General features: G+C 39.9%; 2 protein-coding genes across 3 annotated transcripts in view; one reads left to right on the top strand and one right to left on the bottom strand.

Moving 5' to 3' along the window:
* Positions 1–4,628: 4,628 nt before the first annotated feature.
* On the bottom strand, positions 4,629–12,546 carry Nudcd2 (NudC domain containing 2). Its single transcript, XM_008850287.3, has 4 exons — positions 12,181–12,546; positions 10,702–10,750; positions 10,334–10,485; positions 4,629–7,331 (listed from the first exon to the last, which is right to left on the bottom strand). The coding sequence occupies exons 1-4, from the start codon at positions 12,367–12,369 to the stop codon at positions 7,248–7,250; spliced, it is 474 nt and encodes a 157-aa protein (XP_008848509.1). The 5' UTR covers positions 12,370–12,546; the 3' UTR covers positions 4,629–7,247.
* A 350-nt stretch (positions 12,547–12,896) lies between these two features.
* Positions 12,897–17,253, top strand: part of Hmmr (hyaluronan mediated motility receptor) — a 32,259-nt gene continuing 27,902 nt past the window's right edge. For both annotated transcript variants that reach the window (XM_029554633.1, XM_029554632.1), the window contains exons 1-2: positions 12,897–13,052; positions 17,043–17,141. In XM_029554633.1, coding sequence (XP_029410493.1) covers positions 13,007–13,052; positions 17,043–17,141 — 145 coding nt within the window. In that variant the 5' untranslated portion in view covers positions 12,897–13,006. The remainder of the gene's footprint in view (positions 13,053–17,042; positions 17,142–17,253) is intronic.

The raw sequence follows: 17,253 nt of genomic DNA, 5'->3' as shown, positions 1-17,253 counted from the left end.
GCTAGCGAGTGGCTCAGCAGTTAAAAGCACTGGCTGGTCTTGCAGAGGACCTGGGTTCAGTGCTCAGCACCCACATGGTGACTAAAAACCCCCAGTAACTCCAGTTCTAAGGGACCAATACCCTCTTCTGACCTCCAAAGGCAATGCACAGCACAAGTGCACTTACATACATGCAGGCAAAACACTCATACACATTAAAAACTTTTTAAATTAAAAAATGAATTGTTTAAAACAGCTAAAAACATTAAAAATTTAAAGGAATTACAAGACTTTAATAGATCTCTTCTAGAAAGAACATCTTCCCAGTTCATGTTATAAGGCCAGAATCAACATGTTATCAAGCCAAGAAGAAGAAAGAAAAAAAAGTCAACACCCCAAATGAACACAGATCCAAAAATCCTCAACAAATGCATCCAGATCTGTAAACTGAGCAACACTCACGACCAAGTTTGGTTAGGAAATTGTGACAAGTGATTTCAAAATTTGAAAATCAGTATAATCCACCACATTAATAGAGATCGAGAGGTGAGATTAACTGATACAGAAATATCATTTGGGAAAATTAACCTTTAATGAAAGAAATTCAGCTAGCTAGAAATTAATCATTAGGAGTTTCAACCTGATAGTGTGTGTTTGGGAAAGATAAAAGACAATGACTCCAAAACCCTAAAGCCAGCTAACACAGGGAAGACCACTTTACTTCACTGCTCTAGCCAGTATAATCAGGAAAAAATAGGGGGCTGGAGAGATGACTCAGAGGTTAAGAGTGCTATCTGCTCTTGCAGAGGACCCAGATTGAGTTCCCAGCACCCACAACCATCCTTAACTCCAGTTCCAGGGACTCCACCGCCCTCTTCTGACCTACATGGGCACTGCATGATGAAGGTATGCAGGCAGTACATTCAATTGATAAAATAAAAATGATAAAATACTTAAAAAACAGTAAGAGATAATAGGCCTAAGAGTAATCTCAGCACAGGGTGGAGGGAGGATAATCAGGAGTTCAAGGTACTCAGCTACACAGTGAGTTTAGGGACAACATAAGCTCCAGGAGATGCTGTTTCCAAAGCAAACAAACACAAAAAGGGTAAAATCAGTGTTTCCATTTATGATTTACCCAGAAAATTCAAGAAAACAAAAACAAACAAAACCCTACAACTACAAACAAGGTGTTTAACAAGATGGCAGAATACAAGGTCAACATAAAGCAAATATACATTGGCCACGTGCAACTAGAATACCAGAATATAACACCACCACCATTTTAAAATGCTCCTGAGGAATGAACACTTAGGAATAAATGTAGCCAAAGTCACAGAAGATCTGTAAACTGAAAACTACACAACACTGACAACTGAAATCAAAGACTAAATGCAGTGATCCTATTCATGGATTGGGAGACTCATGAAATTCTGTTCACATCCCAGCAGAATCTCTCAGACACAGACTAGATGAGTCTTCACTTTATACAGAAAAAAAACCTAAAATAGTCAATGCAGTTTTGAAAAAGAATAAAGTTGAAGGAATCGATAAAGCTAAGGTAATCAAGACAATGTGGTATTGGTGCAAGATGGCCACACAGTTCGATGGAAAAGGGCCCCAAAACACTCACATATAGAACTATCCTTACCCTTTGATTTATTTTTATGTGTACTAGTGTCTTGCCTGCATGTAGGTGCAGCCATGTCCCGCAGTGCCTGCAGAAGCCAGAACAGGGCACTGGAATTTCTGACGGTAGTCATCATGTGGGTACCGAATTCACTGAGACCGAATCTAGGTCCTCTTCCAGAGCAGCCAGTGCTTTTAAACCACTGAGCCAACTCTTTAGTTCCTATAATTGTTTGTTTGTTTGTAGACAGGGTCTTACTCTGCAGCCCAGGATGGCCTGACACACACTATATAGACTAGGCAGTGATCCTCCTGCCTCTGCCTTCCAACTGCTGAGATTATCGGGATGAACCACCTGCCCTGCTACAGGTGATTTTTGACAAAGTGGCAAAGACAATTGACAGGCAGTGTTTTCAACAAAGGATTTAAGTAAGTGGATGTCCACTTGGAAAAAAAAATAATGAACTTCCTCCTAAGCTTCCCAGCTGCCACAAGTCACTAAAACAGGTTAACAAAATTAAACGTAAAACATGAAATCAGCAACTATCTCTTGAGAAAGCCATACCCATACTTGGATAAGTCTTACTCTTCCTCTCTGCATCTCCTCCTAACTCCTGTGTTTAAAATCTATGTTAAACTGACCATGGTGGTGCATACCTTTAATCCCAGCAATCAGGAGGTAGAGTCAGGCAGATCTCTGTGAGTTCAAGGGAAGGCTGGTCTACATAGTGAATTCCAGGCCAGATGGAGCTAAAGAAAGAACCTATCTCAAAAACAAAAGAAACAAACAAAAACCAACAACAAAAAACTGTTAGAAAGATGCTCTGGAGTGCATCTTTCTTTCTGAGTGCCTCTTTTTCTTGTGCTTAAAGTCTTTTATTAAAACATCTTTAATAAAACCTCAAATCTGCTTTAAAAAAAACCCATAAATTCATAAAACTTCTAGACAAAGGACAACAGCTTATGACCAGAGGTTCACATAAGAGTTCTTAGATAAGACACCAAAAGCATGATCCACTAACATGCTTAGACTGAATCAGAAAACCTTAGTGCTTCAAAAGACAGTATCAACAAAGTAAAAATAGGGGCAGGAGATGGCTCAGCAGGTGAGAGCACTTGCTGACCTTGCAGAGGATCTGGGTTCATTTTCTAGAACCCATATCAGGCAGCACACAGCAGCCTTTAACTCCAGTTCTGATGGCCTCTTCTGGCCTCCTCAGGCACTGCATGTATGAGGCACACAGACAGACAAGCTGGCATACATACGTACACATGAAAATAATAAAACCTTTGGTTTTTTTGAGACAAGGTCTTTCTGGCCTGGATTTGCTAATAGAGACCAGGCTGGCCTCAAACTCACAGAGATCCACCTTCCTCTGCCTCCCGAGTGCTGGGATTAAAGGCGTGTGCCACCCCGCCTGGCAATAAAACATTTTTAAAGAAAGTAAAAAAATGAAGGGAGGGGAGGCATGCCTGTATCCCAGCTCTACAGCTAACACAGGAAGATTTCAAGTTCGCAGCCAGCCTGTACATAGCCAGGTGTCTCAAAAAGCAAACAAAAGAAAAAAAATACCCACAGGAGAAATTATGTAAAAATCATGTACCTTATAAAGGACATGTTCCCAGATTACATAAATAATTCTTGGGGCTGGAGAGATGGCTCAGCAGTTAAAAGCACTGGCTGCTCTTGCAAAGGACCCAGGTTCAGTTCCCAGCACCCACATGCTGCTAACAACTGTGACTCCAGTTGTTCTGAACTCCATGGGCATTGCATGACACAGGTGCACTTACACAAGGGCAGGCAATACATTCATACATATAAAAATAAGTATTTTTTAAAAAGAGAATTCTTAAGACACGTTAATTTAAAAATGAGCAAAAGATTTTTTAAAAATTTCTTTAAAAGACAATATACAAATAATGTTCAACCAGCACAAGACTGCTTTCTGGAACTAGCCTTCTCCGCAGTGTAAATCAAAGAAGGCTTTGATGTGGCTCTGCAGACAGAGGTGTCTATCACCAAGCCAGAAGATAGGAGTCTGATCCCTGGGGCCCACATGGTGGAAACAGAGAACTGACCTACACACTCTGTGGCATGTGTGACCCCACTCCCCACTCTCAGATCCTCCCACCACCAAACGAAATGGATAAATGTAAAAATATATGTATTAAAACCCACAAAGACATACCACTTACTATCACTAGAATCAGAAAGCCAGCTAAGAACAAGTATTGCAAAGATGGAGAAAAGCACCCCTGAACACTGCTGTGGGAAAGTAAAATGGTGTAGCTGCTTTGGAAATGCACCTGGCAGTTCTTCAAATGATTAAATCTAAGACTTCATGTCACCTAAATATTCGACTATATAAGAAAACACATAAGCACATTAAAAACTGGTACACAAATGTTTATAGCAGCATTATTCAGCATAGCCAGAATGAATGAACAGAGTGTGATTCAGTTGTATACTGGATTATTATTCGAACATAAAATAAGCAAGGATGAACTTCTAAAACATGTTAAGTCAGAGAATCCAGCAACCAAAGATAACGTTACACCGTGCCATGAGTATTTGAAATGTCTAGAACAAGAAAATCTATGCAACCGAAATAGTGGTGGGCTGGCTGGCTGGGGCTGGGACAGGGAGCCATGATAGCTAAAGAGTACAAGGCTTCTAATTTTAGGAGTGATGAAAATGCTTGAAAATTCACTGTGGTGATGCTGCAAATACTGGGTGTGCTCAATTATATACTCAGAATGGACGAGCCTATGGTATGTCTCAATAACCACTTGTAAAAGGTTCCATATGATTCCATTTACATTCTATATTCTAGGAGACAAAATTAGAGACAAGCTACCAACAGAGATCACGGTTTCTGGAGTTTAAAGGCTGGGAGCAGAGTATGACTACAAAGGTGCAATTCCAGTGTTTCTCAGGTGATCGGACTGTTTCATGGTAAATGATCTGTTCACATAAATCTATGCAAGTATTCCAATTTAAATTATACATTACAAAAAGATAATTTTCACTGTAAGTTTATTCAGATGTCAAAAAGCCAAGAGAACAACAAAAGGCCTCTTCCCCCAAGGATTCATCTTTAAAATCATTAAGGAAATAGGTATCATAAGCAGGCCAGCTGCTACGAATAAAGTGCTGGGGTTTGAGCACAAGGAAGACACCCTGCTCAGCACAGGGTGAGGGAGCCTCACACAGAGGCACTCGTAGGGAGATGACCTACAGCAGGGAGTCAGGACCACTGATGGTAACCAACCTCAGGCCTCTCACTGCTACCAAAGGAGGAAACATAACTGCTTAGCCATCTCTTCAGCCCAACAACCCAGATTCTTTAGAAAAATGCATGACTGTTGAAGTAGAAAAGGGACTGCATAATTCTGGTGTACCTTTGGCCAGACAGTAAGAAACTGCTCAAAAAATGGGAGTCAAAGGACAAAGAAGCCTCCTGGAGTAGTTTTATACCAGATAAATGTACTATTTTAAGCATCAAAGTAATTAATAATCAATTTTTGTCTGTATAAAACAGTAAATAAACTCAAAGTTTGGATAGGAACAAAGAGGTACTTTCTCACGGGGCATGGTGGTACACACCTTTAGTCCCAGCACACAGGAGGCAGGGGCAGGTGGATCTCTGTGAGATCAAGTAAGGCCAACCTCGTCTATAGAGAGTCTAGGCCAGGTGGGGCTACAAGGAGGCCCTGTCTCAAATCCCCTCCATATACATATGGATTTGAACTGCAATTTAATTCTGAACTCATGGTTTTCAACATGCATAAAGATTTAATGTGCCTAAGTCACTAAAATTTAATGATGCCACTGGCTTACAATCAGTGAAATAACTTTGCTTTCTGTCACAACGAAGTGTTAATCTATTCCTGTTGTTGGGGTTTTAACTTTTTCAGTTGACATAATCGCCAAGAAGTATCATATTAACTAAAATTTTTTATTAACTCTCAAGTTGTTCAAAATAGTTTTGTGGATTATTTTTCTTAAAAGTTTTGCCAGTACTGTACAGTCCTTGTTTTATATATACATTTCTCAGAAAATATTTAAAGGGGTATCGTACACGGAAGAAATCTAGCAGAAACTACCTTAACCACTGAGCTAAGTGATACAATCAGCAATAGGGTAAAAGTTACAATTCTTAATTCATGACAATGAATATTCCTGACAATGGTACATGTGAACCTGATCTTGAAAAATAGACAAAATCCTCTGTAATATTCAAAATTGCCAACGTCAAGCCAGGTGTGTTAGTGCACACCTGTAGTCAAAATTACCTGGAAGGCTGAGGCTAGTCCATACCATAACAAGACCCTTCGCAAAAAATGTCCACGATGTAAAAGTCAAGGAAAAAATGGGAACTTTGGTTCCAGACTGAAGTAAACTCCAGTCATCTGACAGATAGATAGGATTTTGTTATTTAAAGACATTATTGCAATTATCAGTTCAACATGGAGTAAGCTCTGAGGGCTGAACAGTAATACATGTCAACATAAATTTTCTGATTTTGAGACTGGACCATTGTTATTAAGAGAATATACTTTTTTGAAGCAAAAAAAGGTAAATGCTGAAGTGACAGAGCATTATGTCCTCAATTTATTAAAAATAGTGAAAGATCTTAAAAATTATACTTTACTTGTAAGCTTTTGATACATTTCACATTAATTTTTTAAGAATTAAAAGAGTGGGGCTGGAGTGATGGCTCAGCAGTTAAGAGCACTAATTGCCTTGCAGAAGAACTGGGTTTAAATCCCAGCACCCACATGGTGGCTTGACAACCGTCCATAACTCCAGTTCCAGGGGATCCGATGTCCTCTTCAGTCCTCCACGGACAATGCACATCATGGATGCACTTACACACATGCAGACATAACACTCATAAAAGTAAATAAATAAAAATTTTAAAAAAGAATTAGACAAAGAATGAAAGAAAATTTCATTAGAAATTAGTGCCTAACTCACTGAAATTTAATGATACCACTGGCTTACAATCAGTGAAATAAATTTGCTTTCTGCCACAACAAAGTGTTAATCTATTCCTGTTGTTACAGTTTTAACTATTTTTCAGTTGACATATTCACCAAGGAGTAACATATTAGCTAAAATTTTTCATTAACTCTTAAGTTGTTCAAAATACTTTTGTGGGTTATTTTTCTTTCTTATAAGTTTTGCCAGTACTTGTACTGTCCTTGTATAAACTGGCATACTTAGACAAAGGGGTACACATTCTTATTTAGAAAAGTTTATTGAACATTATTCCTGAATCACACTTACCAAAAAAAATTAATTTTCCCTGAAGGCAGCCTTTCATTTCGTATGATCTGTATTCCAATGGTTTTTGTAGTAAAAATACAATTAAATATGAAACTAGTAAAAGGTAGCATATAAAATTTCATGGCAAGCAAAATCAAGTCCAAAAAAAGTTATTATATAGCCATAGGACAGTCCTCACACTTCCTATGAAAATCTTATCTGAATGCAATCTTTAAAAGCATATTGGAATACACTTGCAATCTATTAACTGTAGGTATCCATACTTTTCATCCTTCATGGAGTCTGCTGCTTTAAGTTGGCAACATCTGCTACGATCCATAGAAAGAAAGAAAACAAAAAAGAGCAGTCATTTCTCAAGGTTTGAGAAATCTGGTCCACCTTTTGTATAGTTTCCTGAGATTTCTGCTCCACTGAAGTCAAAACCAGGATTCTGAAAAATATAAATAAATATACAAGGAGAAAAAAACATTGAATTCACAACTTGACAAAAAAAAGGAGCTCTAAATGGCCCCAAAACATATAAAAAGATACCAAACTTGACTGTAATCACAAAAATGAAATTTAAAACTTTCGGAAAGTCTGTATGTATATTACAATGCTTGTAACTATACTGTGAACATATATTTCAATTTCAGTATCTGTATGAATAGATTTTAATAGCGTTCTCTTATTGGTTGATGGTGCTGTAGATTGTACTCAGGACCTCCTTCATGTTGGGTAAGTACTCTATACTGAGTTATACTCTGGCCCTTTTAAAAATTTAATTATTTTTTTTCTGAGACATGGGCTCAGTAGTTGCTTAGACTGGCCTTGGACTTGCAGTTCTCTTGCATTACCCTCCCAACTAGCTGGAATTAAAGGCAAGTGCCACCATGCCCAGCTGAGGGCTAGCTTTTTCTGAGAGCTTACTATATGCTATACAGAACTCTAAGAGCTATGTGCATATTAACATATTAATATACATTACAATATACTAGAAGCTTTAATCTTTTCGGTGGGTAATTTCAAGTGTTTAATGAGTATTTACCAAGCTCCTACCATTTGGAATATAATATTAAATGCATGTGGATTTCAAAAGGCAATGAAAATCTCTGTTCTAGAGGAGCTTACCCTGTAGCAGGAAGACACAAACAGTAAACCCTAGAGTACTGAGTGGAGAGCTTCGTAAGCCTTAGTCATGCAAAGTGAGGTAGTAACTATGAGCAGACTACATAATCTGTCACAAATACTCAACTATATGAACTGCTATATAAAGATAATGTGCAAATGAATGAACACAGACATGTCTCTGTAAAACTTTTTTATGTGCATGTTTTGCCTGCACCACATGCATGCAGTGCTGGCAGAGGCCAGAAGAAGGCATCAGACTCCTTAGAACTGGAGTTACAGAAGGTTGTTAGCTGCCATGTGTACACCGGGACCAAACCTGTGTCCTCTGTCCTCTGCAAGAGTGGCCAGTGCTCTTAACCACTACACCACCTCTCTAGTCCCTCTCTGTAAAACTTTACCTGCAAAAACAGGCAGCAGACTAAATTTCCACAAGTGATATTTTTTCCAAACACTGATTTTAGCCTGTTAAAAGCTATTAAGTGCTGAGGCTGGAGAGAAAAGTGCACTTGCCTTGCATTTTCTCAAGATTTTGCTAATTGCTACTTTAAGAAGACTATACTTGGGCAAAAACAGAATCAAGAAGGCAAGCTAGGAAGCTGCTCAAGTAATCCAGGCAAGACACTGACATAATCCAGATAAGAGCAGAGCTGGCAGTGAGAAGTACTCAAATTCTGAATATAACATAACGACAATGCTAATAAGATTTCTGAAGAGAGTTATCAGTAATGTTACCATACACACTTTTTTGCACACCTTTGTATATGTGGTGTACATGCATGGATGCTCTGTGTGTGGGGGGGGGGCACTAAGTTGATGTCAGGTTCTTCCTTGATTGCTTTCCACTTTATTTACTGAAGCAGGGTCTCTCATTAAACCCAAAGCTCTCTGGTTCAAGGTGGTCTTGCTATCCAGCTTTCTCCATGGATCTGCGGCCTCTACCTCCTGAGTACTGGGATTAAAAGTAGCCACTGTACCTGCCCAGGCTTTACATGGGTTCCAGGGCTCCTCAAGTCCACCTCAGGTCCTCATATCTGCACAGCAAGTGCTTATGCATGGAGCCAGATCCTGAGCACCACCACCTCACTTTTGAAATAAACATAAACAACTAGCTTCTACTAACATGAAAAGTAGAACAAATTTTAGGAAGAAATTAGTGTGTTCAATTTGGACATGCAGAGTTTGACAAATGGAGATGATAAGTAACTGGACATGCAGGTCCAAAATTCCAAAGTCTAAATTACAGACATATACTTGGAACTGACAATATGAATGGAAATCATCCACTAATATGTTACACATCCTCTCCCAGATATCTATGTTGGAACATTTGAGTAATTTCAGATATCAGCATACAAGTTTTATTTAAAATAGAGAAAAAAAGAGAATCAAGGTAATATGAAAGGGAAATAGCTAAATAGTTACTGTATACACAAATGAGAAAACTGAAGCAGTTAGAAGGAACGAGTTTTAGTACGTACCATTAGGGAAACAGACCACGATATGCTATTAAATTAAAAGCTATGACGAGGGATCTGAAGAGATGGCTTAGTGGTTAAAAGCACTTGCTGCTCTAGCAAAGGCCCTGGCTTCAGATTCCACCACCCACACGGTAGCTAACAACTAAACACACATGGTGCACTTACCTACATACAGGCAAAATACTCATTAAGTAAAAATAAATACAATTTAAAAACAAACAGGCACAATGAGAGGCTGGAGCCGTGACCCAGCAGTTAAGTACACTGGCTGTTCTTGCGAAGGATCCAGGTTTGGTCCCCAGCACCTACATGATGGCTAACTACCATCCTTAACTCCAGTTCCAGTGGATCCAACACCCTCTTCTGGCCTCTGTGGGCACTGCACACATATGGTGCACTTACACACATGGAGGCAAAACATTTATCCACATAAAAAAAATTTTAAAGGCACCATGAAGACAATAAGCACAGTATGAACCTCCATCTATATTAAAAATAAAACAACAAAAAGGCCAATAATGAGAACTGAGATGGAGGCATGGAAGGGGGGATGACAGTGAAGGCACTGTTCATGTTTTTAAGCTATGTTCACTATACTGATTCCATTTTCCATGTTTATTATTCATGAATTACTAATGTACACTAAGCAAACTTAAACTCAAATATCCTAACAATATATTTTGTGAAAATTTAAGACCCACAATTTCCTAGCCATTTACTTTAAAAATTCACTCAAAGAATGCTTATAAATTGTGAAAATCATCTTATATGTTTTAATTTCTAATAGTTATTCTAGGATTCTGGATTACTGAACTGCACATATTCATGCATGCATCTGCCTTACTTCTTTCTGGAATCTCTCTAATGTAAGCTTTCTCTGCATTTGATCTTGTACCCAGGGATCTGCTGCATATTCAGATTCTAGAAGTGAAGTCCAACAGTTTGCTGCATCTCTCTTGGTCTTTGTAAGAACAATGCGGACCATTTTTCTATCCTCTGAAATAAAAAATAAAAAAGAAGTTACATAGAAAATAGAGTTCATCATTAAACTTCTTATTTTTCAAACATCTTTAGGTAATTTTGATATACAATTGTTTTCTACATTTTCCTGTATCTCTCATGGCTACAAAGACAAATGGGCTCAAAACACACATAGAAATGAGACCAAGTTCCAACTGCAAAAACAATCGAATTATAATAGGTTGTTCTTACCCAAAGTCCACGTCCCCTCATCAGCTATTGTAGAATCAAACAATTTTCCCTGAAAAATAAATACAAGGTGCTAAAAATATAGCATTTGATTAGATTTTATAAAAATTTTTCATGATTAAGACTTTGCTAATTTCATCCTACAGCACATCTTATACCACTTTACCCAATTTATAAGTGCTCAACCTTAAATTTTCTCCTAGTCAGTAAAATGGAATCCACTTTGTTACAACTTTTATGGTTTTGGGGTTTTTTTTTTTTTGCTTTTGAGAAAGGATCTCCTTGTAGCTCCAGCTGGCCTGGAACTCACTATGTAGACCAGGCTGGCCTCAATCTCAGAGGGATCCACCTGCTTCTGCTTTCTGAATGCTGGTATTGTAGGTATTTGCCACCATGCCCAACAAAACAAAGTATCTTTCTAAATATTCATAGTAGTGAAAAAAAAATAATCCCATTGGTGTATATGAATATTTAAAATCCCAGTTACTGATAAATTTACAAAAGTCAAGGGGATTTCTTTAGTAAATTTCAGTAGTAATCTTTGCAAGTGTTCCACCACTGAGCTACATCCTCTTGAACTGTAGTCTTAATTCACGATTCAGGAAATCATGAAAAGCAGACATAAACGAGTGTCATTCATATGAACTCCTGAGGCACTCCAAGCATTTCTATATAGAATAGCAGCTAACATTAGTGTGAGCTTACAACATAACAGGATACCTCGTTCCTCCGAAAACAATCCCTTCTGTAAGAAAGGTAACAATCACACCTTGGAGGTCAATGAACCTTCAGTCACTGAATAACCTCTTGCCCACGGTTACAAAACCGTCAGAGCCATATCCTTACCATGTACCCCTCCACTTCTACACTAAATGGCCATCAAAGAAGCTGGGCATCTAATGAGAGAACGAATATAATCTCAGATTAAGTGAATTTTAATGTATGCTCAACAAGAACAGGCAGGGAGAGCTAAGGTCAATGGTGAAAACAAACAAAAGGGCACTATTATTTTCTTCATATATCTATTTATTATTTGCTTGACCACAGGCATGTAAGAAGCTTCTCATTTAGATGAGAAAATAAATGACGTCATCTACGAAGCTTCACCCAGCTACCGTACTCTTTGTTGTATTTTCCTGTACATGCCTACGTAGTGTCTCTTGACCTAGATCTGTCTAGAAGAATGCCTACGTATGATGCATGTGTTCTGACAAGCTAACATGCGGAGGAACCCCGGAGTCATCAGCAGAAGGCAGCCTGGTCTGTTTTAGAAGCAGAAGAGATCTACACATTTTCCCAGCTCAAGTTATGTTCAGGGGATGCTGCGATGAGACAGAGCCACGCCACATCAACTGACCGGCTTCTTCCAGCCTGCAGCAGCCGCTAGGGACCCTACCACACACCCCACTGAAATTAGGAATCAGAGGACTTGGGAGCCGGGCGGTTGGGGAGAAGGAACTCGGCGCAAGCCCAGATCGCTACCTTGAGGATCTCGCGGCCACCCACGGCCAGAGCCACGTGGCGGCTCTGCAGGCCGCACTGGATGTCCTGCGCGCGCGTACCGGGGGGCACCTGAACTTCAATGAACACCTCCTCCAGGGTCTGGTACCACTGGCCCCACGGCGTCCCGCACGGGACCACCCCACTGCGTTCCTCAAACGGGGCAGACATACTCTACTTGCCACCCACGGCCAGCCGCAGCGACCGAGCCGTGCGCATGCGCCGCGCTCCGGTTACGCGCTGGCCCGTTTCGGGTCGTACGCATGTGCAAGAGGCCAATTCGGCGTCTGCGGCGGCTCGTTTTCCCTTTCGGAGCCCATTTAGGATACTGACAAAAGTCGGTCTGAAAGAACTAAAACCCAGGAAAGGTGACGCCTAAAGAACAAAGGGAGAACGCTGGTGGGACAAAGGGAGAACGCTGGTGGGACGAGCTCGCTACCCTTTAACCTGTGTGACGCCAAAATACCGACGCTCTAACGCGGTACCTGAGAAGTGCGCTTGCGCAAGTGCTGAGGCCCTCAGAGTACAGTTGAGTAATGCCACACATGATTGGACGGAGAAGTAGCAGCGAACAGTAACCATCTCTGATTGGCTAGTAGTCTAAAGGTACAGGCCATCTGATTGGCCGCTGTAGAAATCGAGTGCGCATGCCCCTCGGCTGTTCCCCTCAAGATTGGTCGGCCGGGTTTGAGTTTCCTGATTGGCTGACGTGGGGAGAGCCGGGCAGGTGCGGGTATATTTGAATTCGGTAGGGGAGTAGGCAGTTGCTGGGGATCTGGTGTGGTCCCATCTGGAGCCGGTTGTCAGAATGTCTTTTCCTAAGGCGCCCCTGAAAAGATTCAATGACCCTTCCGGTGCGTACGGGTGCAGAGCAGGGGGCCAGGGCAGGCGCCCCAGGCCGTTTGAGGGTGGGGTGGTTTGTTGTTTTCAAAATATGTGCCAAGTAAACGCACGGCTAGCTCTGTTCAGGATGGTAGGGATGCAGCTGCGAGTGAAATACAGCCCCTTGCCGGCACAACTTCCTCCAAGCGGGGATTCTACCAATAAGCCATCAGCTGATGGAGAAACTAAAGCTGGTTGAAGAAGATGAGGAGCAGGCATCCTTATCGATTGGACATTTAGTCCAGGAACGGCCTCATCTACTGAAAAATTGTTACTTTTAGGGAGAATTTCTGAATATATATAATTATATATATTATATATATTGGCGGGGGGCGTATTCCACTCAGATGTAAAAGAAGGAAGATTGAGAAGTCAGTTAAATAATTACAGCTAATATTGACGACTTATCCTGTGACCCACGTAATATGCTATCAATGTTCGTATTCATCAGGTATTAGAATTTTTTTTCTCACCCACCAAATGATCCAGAGGTACCATTCGGTATTTTAGTAATAAAAATACTGGAACTTAGTGTACAGATGGTGCAGTAAGTTGAGTACAGATGACAGTAATGAACTATGTATTCCAAAAAGTTAGAATAAAGGCGCTTTGGATGTTTTCAACATTAAGAAATAAATGTTGGCAGGCCTAGTGGCCTGATCTGCATAACAAGACTCTATCAGCGACCTCCCCCAACAAATAAATACATAATATTTTTTAAGGCAAAAGAAAAATAACAGACTGAAATATTACAAAATCAAATTGACAGAACTAGGGTGTGAACCCAGGCTTGGCTGAATCTACCCTGTTCTCTTAACCACTGTAGTGTATAAACACAGTAGCCAGGAAGTCTTAGGTATAATTTGATCAATGCTAACTCTGCAACTGATGTTCTGAGATCTGCAACTTATTTCTTCAGACAGGCAGATGAGCAAGGTACTGATATTGTACTCTTTACAGTTGAGAAAATTGCGAGGTATGGTGATGCATGCCTTTAATCCAGCATTCAGGAGGCAGAAACAGATTGATCTCTGTTGAGTTTGAGGCCAGGCTGGTCTGCAAAGCAAGTTCCAAGTCAATCAGGGCTACATAGTGAGACCCTGTCTCAAGAAAAGAGAAAATTGAAGGGGGTTCTGACTGTGGAACAGCCAGCCAGTAAGTGATTGAGCATAATGTCAAAGGCCATGATACATCCATTATACCATATACTGTTTAATGTCACTGCATATGCGATTTCATGGGGACCAGGCTGGCCTTGAACTCTTGCTTCTTCTGCTGCCTCCTCCCAAACACTGGGATTTACAGGCCTGTGCCAGCATACATAAGCTCAGCAGTGCGGTTTGGCTTGAAGGAGTAATAGTTTAGGTTCACGGTGTGAAGAATAGTAACATTTACAGGATACTTAGTGTGTGTGAATTACTGGCAGTTTCTCAGATTCCAGTAAACATCAAAACTAGAATAATTTTTCAGGAAATGAAAGTTCAGGGAAAAGGAAGGAGTGAAATGTTCTTATTCACTGTGTGCCCCCTATGTCACAAATATCTAGCACAGTATTTTCAGTCGATTGTCAGAAATACTGTAGATACTTTGTAGACATAGGGAGCACACAGTGGATAAGAACATTACACACAGCTGAATTTGAACCCTCATCTAGCTGATTATAAAAGCCTAGTCCATTTCTATATCCCAAACATACGCTTGTTATCCATACTGCTAAACAGATTCCTGAGCTAAATACTAGGGCAGTAGACCTGAAGCTTCTGCTATCTTCAAGCATTTTGCCTAATATGGAGACAGAGTAAATAAACCCTTACAAAAATGGACAAGTTCTTTTATAGGAAAAATACAAGGTATTTGGAGGGAATTTTCTAGTCTGATTTGAGGATTCAGCAAAAATAAATGATATCCAGGTTGAGATCTGCAAAGTAGAGTAGAGTTAGCAGAAAAAAAATGGAAAGTGAGCTGTCAATTCTAATGGCAAAGTAGAGAATAATGAAGGTTGTAAGTTTGAAGGGTTTGTTTAATGTTAGTACATAGATAAATACATACAGATTCTGGCTGGCTGCGGTAGCTTTGAGTCATTGATGAATTATATAAATTGTTCCAGAAAGCTTATCATTATCTCCACAAATATACCATGATGCCTTTTATTTAATAGTGTCTTCCCTGGTCTAGTTCACCCCAATCACATCTGTCTTTCCCCTCCCCACTCCAGGGTTCCGCTATGAAACTGAGGCTCACCTAGAACTCACTTTGTATTCTAGGCTGGTCTAAATTCATGATCCTCACATTTCAGCCACCAGCATGCTGAGATTAATATACCATGATGCCCAGCTCACTGTCCCTTTTTTCTGGCTCTTTGTCCTCTTTGAAAGTATGGGCCAGGTGATGGATTAGAATACTAGAATTCAGCATGTTTGAAGAGTTTTAGTTGGCATTGTGTATCCACCCCCCCTACACACACACACACACACACACACACACACACACACACACACACCTGTTTTCCACATCTAAAGCAGTACACCTACTGCTTTTCCACAGAAGCATCTCTAGTAGAAGAGAGCAAAGGAGAATAAGCCCATCTCTACTTCCTGAAAAAGGGCTAACCACAAGTAGGTGTAGCAGTTTTAGTTGTTTCACCTTAAAGTACTGTATGCATAAATGATCCAAGATATAATTTTTTTAAAAAATATTATTTTTATCTTATGTATATTTGTGTATTGCCTACATGTAGGTGAGTGCACCCATGTTGTGCAATGCTGCGGAGGTCAGAAGAGGGTTTCGGATTCCCCTGGAACTGGAGTTAAGAACAGTTCTTAGCCACCATGTGGGTGCTGGGAATTGAACCCGGGTCCTCTGCAAGAGCAGTCAGTGCTCTTAACCACTGAGCCATCTCTCCAGCACCCCAAGATGTAATTTTAAGGAACCTCTGTCCCTCACTCTTTATCCCAGGGTGAAAACATTTTTTTAAATTTGTTTTTATTGAATTTTTGCATATTTCATACAGAACATCTCAAGCAATCTTAATCATCTTTATACCCCCGTTCCCACTGGCACCCTCCCATAGCTCCCCCACTGAAGCCCATATACTCTGTCAACCCTGTTAAGGCCGACAGTGTCCCCAGTGTTCCCCAGTGCAAGTCCATCCACTGAGGTCTAATCAGCCTATGGTGGAAACATTTTGTGAAGTATGGGACATCAGAACTAGTCAAGACTATGGCAAGGTCTGCTTTACCTAGACCATTGGATTCTACATTTCATTTTGAGACTGTCCTTATATTAAATCTGCTACCTCCGTATTTTATTGGCCACATTTAGATCTGAAAGGTCCTAGAATTGGAATCTTTGTGTCAGTACATAGTGTCATTGTTTCAGATAGAGGAACTGAATAGAATATTTTAGCTGTAGAGAATTTATTCTGTCAGGCATTGTGACCTTTACTTATGCTTATTCATTTCTTCTTGCAAAGATGCCTGAGCATTCAATTAGTATTTCTACTTCTATATAATGAGACCAGCATTCAGTGAGGTTAAGTGACTTCTAAGGTAATCCAGCAAGTGGTGGAATTTGGGGCTATTCAGGTACTAAGCTCTTTTTAATTTTAATTTTGTGGTCTTTTGAAACAGGATCTTACTGTGTATCCAGGTGGGCCTTGAACTTAGTACATAGTTCAGGCTCCCTGGAACTATCTTCTTCCTTCTGTTTCCCAAGTGCTAGGATTATAGCTGTGTACTACCATGCCCAGATATTTCAAGATTTTTACAGTTTGTTTATTATTCATTTGCAGCACAGTCTTATGTATCCCCAGCTAACATCAAACTTACTGTGTTTTTAACTTCATATCATAAATATTCATTATTAGACTGGAAATAATGATTAATAGTAGTAATTACTGCTAATAGTAGTAATAAAAGATAAATGACACTAAGTGATATGTTACTATTCTATGTTTTCTCTAGGTTGTGCTCCATCTCCAGGTGCTTATGATGTTAAAACTTCCGAAGCATCTAAAGGACCGGTTTCTTTTCAGAAATCACAGCGATTTAAAAACCAAAGAGGTACTGAATGGTTCCTCAAATTAGTAAGGGTTATATGATCTTTCAGCTTTTAACATTTAAAAAAATATTTTATTATTTTTATTTTATGTGTATGAGTGTATTGCCTGCATGT

The sequence above is a fragment of the Nannospalax galili genome, unplaced genomic scaffold (genome assembly GCF_000622305.1).
Source record: "Nannospalax galili isolate Female #2095 unplaced genomic scaffold, S.galili_v1.0 scaffold3465, whole genome shotgun sequence".
Lineage (NCBI taxonomy): Eukaryota > Metazoa > Chordata > Mammalia > Rodentia > Spalacidae > Nannospalax > Nannospalax galili.
Note: the sequence above shows the minus strand (reverse complement) of the source record. Positions and strands in the feature narration are given on the sequence as shown.

Excerpts from the sequence above, each read along its gene's own strand:
- Nudcd2 (XM_008850287.3), bottom strand. The coding sequence starts at position 12,369 with ATGTCTGCCCCGTTTGAGGAACGCAGTGGGGTGGTCCCGTGCGGGACG. Across the intron at positions 10,751-12,180 it reads GTGGCCGCGAGATCCTCAAG|GGAAAATTGTTTGATTCTAC; the intron begins GTAGCGATCTGG and ends TTTATTTTTCAG. Across the intron at positions 7,332-10,333 it reads TAGAGAGATTCCAGAAAGAA|AATCCTGGTTTTGACTTCAG; the intron begins GTAAGGCAGATG and ends TATATTTTTCAG.